The 12354-nt window shown below is 39.9% G+C and overlaps 1 protein-coding gene across 1 annotated transcript in view; it reads right to left on the bottom strand.

Annotated features, from left to right (window-relative positions):
* PHF21B (PHD finger protein 21B) overlaps window positions 1-12354 on the bottom strand; it is a 161478-nt gene that overhangs the window by 4125 nt on the left and 144999 nt on the right. The window contains exons 9-12 of the mRNA XM_051608007.1: window positions 9254-9330; window positions 6371-6425; window positions 2524-2546; window positions 1006-1164 (exon numbers count right to left, since the gene is read on the bottom strand). Coding sequence (XP_051463967.1) covers window positions 1006-1164; window positions 2524-2546; window positions 6371-6425; window positions 9254-9330 — 314 coding nt within the window. The remainder of the gene's footprint in view (window positions 1-1005; window positions 1165-2523; window positions 2547-6370; window positions 6426-9253; window positions 9331-12354) is intronic.

The raw sequence follows: 12354 nt of genomic DNA, 5'->3' as shown, positions 1-12354 counted from the left end.
TTAGAACTCCAAAAAGACAGATATTTATGTTTTTCTTCCTCCAGCATCACAGCTCTACAGGACCAGATCTAGGGTTCTCATCTCAGAATTTGCAAACTGAAAGGTAACAAAAGAATAATACGGGTAGCAATCTCCATTGGGGCTTGCTCCTTTACACATGACTATAAACAGCACTAGCAAACAGTGCTAAAAGGGGCCTACAAATCCTGTTTCTTCTTGTCATGGTCAGAAAACATTCTCCAGCCCCTGACAAGCAGACCTCCGCACTGTCAGGGCTCTTGTCTGCTCAGTGTGGGAGAAGTTGCTGGTCCATATGAAAACATGACTGCACAGATCTAATCCTGGGCCACTCCACTCTGCAACTGCATACTAGAACTTTCCCTTGACATTTTCAAAGGAACATAATGGTGACCTCAATGCTAACCACAAAGAACTCCAAGGCAAAACATCAAAGCCTCGACTCTACAATTTCATGACACTGTACAGTTTTAGTCCTTGTTTTCCTGTTCATGCAATCAGCATTATTCACAGCAACTAGACAAACTGGTATTTCTCACAGGACTACGATCAATAGTTACGTGTAATAAACCTGATTTAAAGAAAAAGAAGTGTTTATCTTAAGAGCTTTCAGATCCACCGGTGAACAGTGTCTCCTTCTGACACTATCTCCCTCATCTGAAAGACTTACATTACGTATCTGGCAACCTATGTGCTTGTGGCTTTATTGTAAAGAAGGGAAACAGAGGAAATGACGAGACATTTTAAAAGGACAAATCTCAGCAGATGTGATTACAGGGAAGATAAGGCACCCAGTGTATGTTTTAACTCTAAGACAATTAAAATACCAGAAACAAATACTGCAAAGTACTGCAAACTATACTAAAAGCCTCTCCTTATTACTTCACCTCATAAGCTGTGGTCATAGATTAGATTTGTTTAGTGGTACACAAATTTGAGGTTTCTCCCATTTTCTTCTCTTGGAGTTCTACGCTCCATGTATCTTACCTTCTGTTGGCACTTTGGGCAGACCCAAACCCCCTTGGGAGCAGTTTTGAGAGGCGGGTCCAAGCAGTTGAGGTGATATGCTCTGGGACATGTACCACAAGGCTGCAAGTTAACGCCACGCTTGCAAGCAGTGCAGTGCTCATCATGGTGGATCTCACTCTGCAAGAAAAGAAGGATGACTTGAGTAAAATCAACCCGTTGGAAACCTCTCTCAGCATTCAAAACCACTTTTGCAGCAGACAGGTTCATTCACACACAAGATGAAATTGTCAAAAGCATCCTGGCCACTGGAGAAGACAGAAATAATGGTGTATGACAGCAACAAATATAAACAAACAAATGAGCCAGAAGCAAGTTCCATAAATTGAAACAAAGAAAAATAAAAGCCAACTAATCAAATACAGGAGGGAGTTGACTCATAAAGGCAGCTTATGATGTAGGAATTATTTCACTTGATTTTGATGTGTCACTCCATCACGTGCATCACTATGTGTAACTATTTTGAAGCATAGGTCACAGTCAGTATGTTGATCACTTGTCCTTCAAGTCCAAAGCTGAAGGAAGCAAGCAAGGAAAAGTTTCTGGGGAAAAAGCACAGTTCTATGTTTTATGTCCATTGCCTCAAAGAACAAGTAGAAGAACAATATGCTCAAGTACAACCTTTTGCTATGTACCCTCTTTTGTGAACTCCTCCAGAGGTCTCCTCTGTTGCTCTGTTCTCCCTGGTGCTAACTGGTCTCTGTTCATCCTCGCTCTGACAACCTTTCTCCAACAAGACTGATTAGTACTTTGTCTGAAGCAATATATAAAATGAACTAAGCCTCATCAACAAAGTTACAGTGTCATGTAGTAAATTGCTATGCTAATCTGGTAGCAATGTTAATTACTCCTTGTATAATTAAGTGCATTTTAATAAAGGAGATAACTGATTTTTAAACTCTCATGGCTTGTGGATTATTATTTTAAAAAACCTTAATCTTTCCTAGCACTTTTCCAGGAACAAGAATAATAGTTTCGTTTATTCAAAAAGTGTATTTTGATTGTTAGGGATATTAATGATAATGTTTCTTCACAGTTTTAGTGAGGCTCATATCTTGAATTCTAACTCAGTCCTGTCAAGAAATCCCTCTCCAAAATGCTACTTTTTAGAAATTACCTGCTCAAAAAGTCTTGATTTTAACTTCAGTGTAAAGAGATTTAGTTTATACAAACTAGAATGGTTACTAATTTTCTTAGAATTTTCATTAAAACCACAAATCTGGACTAGCAATTTCTCAATCAATCAGTGGATTCTCCAAAGAGATTAAACTCAAGCCTTGCACATGGAAGTCCAAGAGTTCAAATCCTTGAAATTCTAACTTAGAGGCTCAAAGATGTAAAGTGGGAAATGTTTCCCATGAGCAGTAGGAAATGCAAAGAACATACTGCAATTTTGTACCTTGACAGAGACAGATGCAAGCACTGAATTACACAGTGATGAGAAAGACACTGATAATACACAAATTTTTCTACACATACCTTCCAGAATGGATCCTCATTTGCTAGCATATGAAAGAAGGGCAGAGAACAGATTAGTGGGAAATACATCGCTGCAGTAAACGCTAGTTCTCAGCTATGGGAGTCATTTTAGTCAAGCTGGGACACAGGAGATCAGGACATTGCCAACATTAACGTGGGCAGGAAAGAATACAACTGCAAGTAGTGAACTTAGCATTTGAGATGTAAAAATTTACATTGCAGGAATCTTGTGTCTGAAGATCTGATGCTAAAGAAGTCCTAGTATGGGAAGCACAGACTCTATTTCAAATTTTCAGAAACTTTCATGTAGACCTTCTCTCTGCATGTCTCTACTCCAAAAATCTTTCTTAAGGACTTCAGCCTCCTGGGTGATGAACAGTCTGGCCATGAACCAGCAAGGAACCAGCAAGGTACTTAAGCAAGTGCTTAACTTGGAGTATGGAAGTGGTGCCACTGACTTACTGTTAAACACATGTTAAAATGTTCAGCTGATTCATGGCCAAAATGCTCTCCTACTTGTGCAACTGAACTTTATGTTATCATCAACCCTTTATCATCAAACTACTCCCACCAAACTGCCAAGATTTTCTGATCTGATGAACCAAGTCTGCTGTGATTGCATTCACAGCCTGACAAGAACAAGAATCATCAGAGCTCACCTGAAAGCAGGCCAAGCCTTTAGTAAAAATATTTGTGAAATTCATCACACTTTGGTTCAAAAATAAAAAGCCAAAAATTTTAACAGCTTTACGGAAACTTCGAGTTGAAATTTTTGCTGCTGATTTGTAAGAGGCTGGTGCCTGCTGATGAGAGGCCTTTCTTTGGGTTAAAGGCAACCAAGCAGATATTTCTGCACTTTGGTCCTTCTTCAGCTCCCTCTCTGATCACAAATGGGAATAAAGCTGCCACAGTGATCTCTCATATACAGACCAATCTGAGAGTTGCTTCCTGCTGACAGACATTTATTTTATACGCTGACATACACACACACGTGAAGATCCAGGCACATTCACACCACACACACGTGTAAGAAGAGGAACATAAGAACGAAGGAACAGCTTCACCCAAGTTAGACTAAAGGCTATAAGGCTTGAGGTCCTTTGCTAACAGTATCCAGCACTGCCATTCATGCACAGAGTACAAGAACAGGGCAAGCACAGAGTAAATTTTTCTGCTCCAGAAGTATCCTTCCAGACACTAGTGGTTTATGAGCTTCCCTAACCTTAGGTTCACATTTTTAAATTTTTATATTTAACATCCTTAGATAGATTTTTTTCTTCCATAAATTTGTCTACTTTATGCAACTATTGTAGCATCCTTTGGCAATGGGTTCTATAAATAATCACAGACTCATAAAAGCTGTAGATGTCACTTCATATCCACAAATACACACACAGAGATCCACTGTGATATGACACTGCAATTACTCAAGGGATATAAATGTTATTCAGATAAACAGGGGCTTGATAATTGAAGAGTCTTTTCTACAAATGATATATGTCAAGGGATGTGACCTCATTTCAGGTAAGACATTTTCAGATAAATGAATCCTGATTAATCGACATTTTGCTAAAAATTTACAAGAATTGCTCTCTTCTGCGTTTCTGGAAATGCCAGTTATTTCCTTACTTCACAGGGATTTTTTTAGTTCATTTATTTCTCCTTTCAGCTCACTTTTACTAGAAAATCTTAAATATTTCAAAATATGTCCACTTATGCCTCCTCATTGTGGAAAAAAAATTAAACTGAGGACAATTAAGCTCTGGCCTGAAGGTGGACAACTGCATCCCTGCAGTGCCAAGCTGTCTGGGACAGCATCTGCCTTCGGTTTCAAGCTTGCACAGCATCTAGCACAATATTGCCTGGTGCACATAGCTAATAAACCTCTACAGAGGTAGGGAGTCCGGCTGTAAAGAAATCCAGCTGAACATTTTATGAATATGCAGGATCCCAGCACAGATTCTGGATGCTGGAATAACCAAAGAGACAGGACTCAAAGTGGAATCAACAATTAAGGAGAGATAGAGAGCCGATTGCCAGTTTTCTGAGACAGCTGCATCACTGGAGCTCTGTCATTTGCCTACTTCCTTGCAAATAAAATAGAAAATGTGCAGCAGAAAGAAGGTTAGAGCTACAAAAGCCTAACTTAGACAAAATCTAACAGTACTGCTTGCTAACACTGCCATTCTCTCCTGTTTTTTCCATCTGTGTACATGGGTAAAACAAATGGTATGATGAGACAAATAATAAATTATAATTTTAATTTTGAAGATAAAACTAAGCCAGGAGTAATGCTCTTTCCACTGGGGGTAACGTGAGCATGGGCTCCTGCTGAGAGGTGTGTCATCATAGCTGTTTACCACGTAATGACCCCTCTTGTCCTCTGAGACCCTATGCATTAGGGGCATATGGTAAGTAGGCCGACTGTCTGCATCTAGCACATGAAGTTTGGAAGGCAGAGCGAAGCACTGCTGCATTTCAGCTGGTGGTCCTCTTGTGCAGGAATTCAAGGCAGGGCCAGAAAGGTGAATTTCGAGCACTAGACATGACACTTGACAGTGACATCAAGCAAACACTGAAAAACCATCAAAACTTCCATGTTTTAATTGAAATTACTTCTGCAAATGTTCCTAGTAATAAAATAATATTTGCCTTAGAAAAATGCCTGTCTTCTGTGATAGGACAAGGGGAAATGGCACCAAGTTGCAACACAGGAAGTTCCACCTCAACATGAAGAAAAACTTGCTTACTGTGAGGGTGACAGAGCCCTAGAACAGGCTGCCCAGAGAGGTTGTGGAGTCTCCTTCTCTGGAGACTTTCAAGATCCATCTGCATGTGTTCCTGTGTGATCTGTCCTAGGTGTTCCTGCTGCAGCACGGGAGGGTTGGACTTGATGATCTTCAGAGGTCCCTTCCAACCTCTGTGATTCTATAATTCTCTTACTTCTAATGCATTACAGTAAAGCCTAAATTGCAAAGGCAACATGAGTGCAAGGACATAATCACATTTCTTGCTCTCCTCTTCTGAAATGCAACTCAAACTTCTTGCTTTCTCTCTTAAAATCCTACATGGGCCTTGTCTGAAAAATCAAATTGTACTCGGTGCTCTTCTTGTTTCATAGAATCATAGAACTATTCAGGTTGGAAAAGACCCTTGGGATCACTAAGACCAACCACCATCCCTTTCATCTCCCACCTTTGAATTCTTTGCCTTTTCTATATGTTGCACGTTTTTCCTGGAATGAGCTTCTTCAGATGAGCTAATCATCATCACCCCCAAATGGCTTCTCTGAGTTGTTCGTTTTCCAGGCTTTTACCATGACATTTTCAGCATCTGAAGTTCTTATAAATACAAGATTGGCAGGCATCTTCAAGGCCATCAAATCTAGATTTATGGCTCCAGCTCTTGGGAGTCAGAAAAATAGTGTGGTTTTTCAGCCATTTTTTTAAAGCAAAAGGTATGTTAAATTTCTAGCCTCTGAGGATGAAATGAAAAGCCCAGAATAGTAGATATTTTCAAAATCACAATTTATATATAAGCACTTGGGATTGGCAACGCTGGCTTCTTCAATCAGTCTCTCTCTGCATGGTGCTTACAATACTAGAGACAGGATTTTCCAATGATTGCAGAGACTTTGGATCCATTTCTGCACAGTTTTGACCTTTAGCCTCATCCTTCAATTGTTTTTGCAGGAAAACCATCTATTTTCACTGCACACTAAAAAGCATGGGGACCTTACACAAAGTAATGCTCTATGGTACCCCAGCAGTAATTTATATGAAATCCTACTAATAAATATTTAACATGTCATTAGAATAGCAGTATATTCATTTTACAATATGCTTACCTCTTGTTGAAAGGAACAAGGGGTTATTCAAATAATTTGATGCAAGGCGTTTCCGCTGCAAGGGAAAAGAAACCAACCACAGTCACTGGAAAGTCCTCACCATTTCATATTAACCATCTCCATGAGCTTCCCCCATATGTAACCACCTATCCAGAAGCCAGTTCTGTGACTTAGAAAATTCATTCCTAACCCCTCAGACAGTCAGTACAAGGAGTTGTATTATTTACCTCCCTGACAGTTCTTCATAAGAGCATTTTTAGGTGCATTAGATTTTATTAACAAGAGAGAAATACAAATTGCAAGTTTTATCAATTGAGTTCCAGGATATGTTTCAGAGGTTGGTAAGAGCAAGGCAACAGCAACTCCAAGCCTAGCAGATAAACAATGCCTATAAAGGAGAAATGGCATAATAAATTGTTGCTGTGAGATTACATCTTTGTTTGCATGTACAGAAATGGTGATGGAGATCCCACCCGCAGAAAAGCATCAGTACATTCTGTGACACTTGCCTACAGTTTGTAGGAACATATTTTGTTTGCAAGCTCTGTATTAGAGTCTAAGCAAAATATTTCTCTCTCAGAGCTTAATGTCTATGACCTTAAGAAGCTGGAACTTATTTCAATCTGCTGAGGTCACCAAGACTTTCAAAGTTGCAAACACCGACCACTGGAAACCCAACTGAGATGTTCAACTAATTCAATGCAGTCCATCACCAGCCTGTCAGATGGTAAAAGCTGTTGTTCAGGAGCAAGCTGGGCTTTGTTAATAGTCTATACAACCCCTAATTGTTTCTCTGAGCCATCCAATACTTGTAAAGCAGGACTGGAAACAGTACCATTTTCTTCCATTAGATGTTGTTAGACTCTGCTTGGGGGCAAATTGGAGGTGTTTTGCTAATACATGATTTATTCTGTGGTCAGTAAACTTATTCTCTTATACAAAGATGCCTGCATGTTAAGTAATTTTGAACTGATGTTTTTTCCTTCAAAAAACACCCAGCCTGAAACTTAACCCTTTCCTATTTAAAAATAAAAAAGAAAAAAAAAAAGAAAAAGAAAAAGAGCTAAGGAAGGTAGGAAAGTGGAATGGTAGAATGTTTTGGGGTTTTGGGGGGTTTTTTTTGGTGTTTTTTTTTTAAAGAAAAAAGCTTAGAAAAGAAAAAGCACAACATTCAAGTGAAGACACAGGACTGTGATCACGTTTCTGTAATCAAGGAAGTTAGCATCACCACTACAGATGCTGAGCTCCTGCCGTTTTGAGGGGTGTTGGCAAATAAAAAGTCTAATTTATATGCAATTTCAATTTAAACAATCATGAATTAAAGATTATTCAGTAGACTAACCGTAAATTAAACTGCACCAAAATGCTTGAAATGTCACAAAATACCTCAGCTCACTGATTAGCAAATCAATCTGAGCAGCTAATTGATCAGAGAAAAACCATCTGCCTCCATTTTACTTGAAGGGCATTCCCCATGGTCAGTACTTAATGACATCTCCTAATGAGGACACAGCTGATCAGCCACAGGACGCTTTCACAGACATTTCCTTCTCCATGCCATCTTTCACTTCTGGATGTGCTTTTGAGAACAGATGTAATGAGAAGCATGGACTAGGGGTTCAGCAGACCTCTTCCATCCCATCCCTGCTCCAAGAGAACTGAGTTTCTCACAAACACTGATCAAACAACAGTCACAAAGCTCTACTACAAGTATTTTAATAAACTCCTCAGTAAAAAAGGCTTAAGGGAAAGACACAACGAACTTCAAGCCAGCAAGGCTAAGGTTTTTACTGTGTTAAAACACTGGACATATGGACATCAGTATTTGCTCTGAAGAGGGTGCTACAGAAAAGTTGAGAAGTTCTGAAGCATTCAACTGCCCAGAGTTGCTCTGGAGCATAAAAATCTCCAACACTTAAAAGAAAAGGAACAAACATGCCACTAAACGGCTTGGCTACTGTGGTGGGTTTCTTCTTAGCCTCATCTGTCCACCAACAAACACAGAAATCTGAAATACTGGCATGGCAAAAATTCTGTATCACTTGTACCTAAATAAAAATCCCTTTCACTAGGCTTGAAGAATTCAGAACACAGAGAAATCTGGCTTAAATGGAGAGCTGGCTGCAAGTCAGTTTCATTGTTGTGGGAAGTTCAAATAGTAAGGCCAAACTGTGATGAAATTGTAAAGGTGGAATTTTAATATGCTGAATAAATACATATGTGCCAGTTCAGAAACAAGGAAAAAAAAATATTTCAGAAAAAGTTGCATCTATTTATATGCTGCTTTTACTCCAGATTTAAAATCTAATATTATGTAGGACCAAACTTTACTACTACCATAAATGTAACAGCATAAATGTAACAGACAACAGTGATTACCCAGAGCATTTTATTTTTAATTATGCATTATTATATTTATTATGCAGGTTTCCATACTCCCTGCAGAGCACACTGATTCTTAAACCAACACATCCCTTTTATTAATGTCACTAATAAAAAAAGCAAAGTTGTCCATTTATTATTTGGCACATAGGAAAAGAGAAATAGCAATGCAAGTTTTGAACATAATGCAGCACTGCTGTTCTCCAGTTCTGACCTGAAGGAATCGTGGAAAGAGTGGTGAAAGACTGATTAGGTCCCACAAAGTCCTTTTGGCCTTTATTAAAACTAAGACAAATTCTTGTTTGAAGCAAGTTCTGCTGTGGGGTGAAAACCTGTTGCTTAGCTACTGAGATGAGGTTTTTTCTTTCTTTTCTGTATCAATATCTCTCTACAAGCAGATGTGTGGTTCTGCATTCATGTATACTTTCATAATATGAAGCACTTAAACCTTTTATTGACATGAAATGGAACTGTGGTAAAAAAATGTGAATTATCAAGTACCTCTGTTTCCAAGAGTCCACTGTAGGCTGGATTTGCTGTGCTTCTTCTCTTTCTTTCCTGACGCTTGCTCTGGATTTCTGTAACCATGGAAAGAAACATGAATTGTGTGTTTCACATTCATCAGGGAAAAATGTAGATCTAACTTGTTAAGCAAGAAGCTCTTACCCTCAACCCCTTGGGCTTTGTGTTCAGTTTCTGTTTCTGAAGTATAATTGGGTTGCATCAGCATTGATATTTGCTGCAGTTCAAGGTTTGACATTAATAAGCTTTTCCTGGTATGATTCACAACATGGGCATTTTTTTTTTTCCCCTCCTCCAAGGTGGACTTCTGCCACTCTACAAGGTTTTTCTTATGATCCACTCAGACACATATTCAGCAAGCATCAACAGAGAGCTTTCAAAATACTATCAATGTCTCCTATTAACAAAAATGAAGCATCTAAAGCAGAAAAGCCTTGTAATTCGTATCAGAGGGAAGCACAGAGATCCTTTTAAATTTTATTTGCATTACTTTTCTTCTGTGAAGGTTAGGAAAAGTATGGTCAGAACAGCATGGCTAGATTTAGCTGTAAGTAGGGTGTGATGATTTATCCATCCAAAAATATACAACTTCACGATCCCGAGCATGCAACATGTTGTTATGAGCCAAACATGTCTTTGTGTCGCTGGAAACAGCAGCGCAAAGTTAGGCTCATGGAATTGCAGCCCTGTTTAGAAAAGGGTGAAACACAAGAGAACTCCCTTCTGCTAAATGGTAACACCTATTCAAGGAGGTATGTGCTGAGCACTGCATTTAGCAACAATTGGTCACGCAGATACTGCTGTAAACACCCGCAGAGAGAGAGAGTGAATTCCTGGCCTGCTGAAATCTGCAGATTTAATGCTACTTTTATTTGAGCCAGGATTTCATTTCTGTCATATGGAATTTCTTTTTCCAGCTCTTGACATAAGTTCATAATGGTGGGATTATTATAACCACATGTTTTAGAGCCTACTTTGTATTTTGATAATAAAGTAAGAGCAGACCTACTTTAGAAAGGAGAGCCACCCAATATCCATCCCATGATGGGAAGTGTGCACAGCTGGGCTGAAGCTCTGTTCTTAAATTTTTCCTATGTGAATATTGTAAGGCAAAGCTTAGACTCTTCACTGGGGTGTCAGAGGGATGTTAGTATAAATGTACCTGAGATGGTGATACCTCTGTTCTGTCTTGCTCTAAACAAATCTCTCAGAACACGAGGAACTGGCAGGAGCACTAGCCCTCCAGCCCACAGGAATAGAAGCACATCAAACAGAAACTCAGGACACCATCTGGTTCTGCAGAAGTTCAGGCATCTTTCATCAGTGTCTGAGGTCTATCTCAGAACATCCTCAGTACCAGAAAATGACCTTCAGGATACTGAGCACCACCTTCCATTTGCAATCCACCAATAAGATACAGTCCAGCTTTCAGGATGTCTACGATTCATGGGAACAGGATTTCCAACACATAGTTCTGGTTTCCAGGCACCCTTTCCAAATGTTGATTGCTTCTCCACAGAGCAAAAGGGGGCACATACTACTTTAAGTTTTGCTACAGTAAATGCTGTTAGTATTGCTAGTCACGTCTTGGACGCAGTGTCCCTAGATAAGGCCAACACTCTGCATGGATTTTGTTCTGCCCTCCGTTCCAAGATATTAATTTGAAACTTTTATTTTATGAAGGGCTACTGGTGCATCCACCACTCTTGCATAGATGTATCAGAAGGAAACTAGATAGACAAGAAAAACGTAAGAGCTACTGTTTGCATATTTGGCTGGGTTTTCTCACTGACACAGGAACATGTCACCTCTCGTGCTCAGAAGGTATCTTCTATGGCAATTCAAAGAGTACAGACCTGTTCTCACAATCTGACATGAGCTACACCTATGCTGCCCTGTGAGTCAGGGAGCTAAACAGAATCTCACTAGCCAAGAAACCTGTGATTCAAGGCTGCACCAAGATGTGTGATAAATGCCATGACTGCAACCATTCCCAGTATCTTGTTAGCATCCTTGGTGCTACACAGACTCCAAAATGGAGGATCTTGTATGGGTACTGGTTCTGTCCCACTGTGGAAATATTTCCTATGAAATGCTCATCTGGCTATGCTGAAATCTCCATCCAGAACATTCCAAACCCTTTGGTATCCTCTGAAGGAAATTAGGCCTCAGCATCAGGGTAAGTGCTTGACACTGATCAGCAACCTGCCACAGAGCCACTAGGAAAGAGATGGTTGTTCTTGATGTCAGCATCAGTGCATACGAGTGGAATTCTGTCAAGGCAGAAAGGTGCCAGAGATGTGACAACAGAGGATTCATGTGCCTTGATGCTGGCAAAGAAATGGAGAAAATGGACACCCACTGACTTTTTACTTTGGTCTCAAGAGTGTGGGCTGGAGCTGTGATTCTTGCAGCCAGGCCCAGTAACACAAGGTCAGTGGAGTCAAGCAGGCTTGCAGAATCTCACCACCCTTGTGGCAGTGTAGGGAAAAAGCTGTAGCTAGGGAAGCCCAGGAGGTCAACGGGATACAAGATCACGACTTTTCACTGTCACAGAAAAAGAAACAAAGAATTTAATACAGCAGAGCTTCCTGAGTGCTGGGGTCCATAGCTGGGCTGAGTTTCTTCACAAGAGGACTGTGGTGGATCTGCAGCTCTCTGCCCTTTTGTGTCCTAGGTTTAAGAGAGAATATCTTTGGTACATGCTCTCACCAAGGCAACAGAAATATTTGATGGAGTCTGAATCACACATGGGGTAGCTACCTGGAATGCAGGTTTGGAAGAGGCATTGCCGTGGTGCAGAGTTAAAAGCTGGCTGGGGCGAAAAGTAATAGCAGTGGGAATAGATGGAAATAAAGAGAGAGAGAGGAAGTAATGAACTGAAACAGCTCTGGATGTACTCCATCTTATGCAGCCATCAGGGAGGGAGAGCACAATATCAGCCCTTTATTTATGGAAACTGTGAACTGAAAATATCCATGCTTGTGATACAAGGAGTATGTGTATCTAAGAGTGTAGCTGTAAATAATCAGCTGTAAATATCCAAGATAGAACAGAAACATATGCTGATATACTATCTT

The sequence above is a fragment of the Apus apus genome, chromosome 1 (genome assembly GCF_020740795.1).
Source record: "Apus apus isolate bApuApu2 chromosome 1, bApuApu2.pri.cur, whole genome shotgun sequence".
Classification (NCBI taxonomy): Eukaryota; Metazoa; Chordata; class Aves; order Apodiformes; family Apodidae; genus Apus; species Apus apus.
The sequence above is the reverse complement of the archived record's forward strand: the minus strand, read 5'-3'. Positions and strand labels throughout refer to the sequence as shown.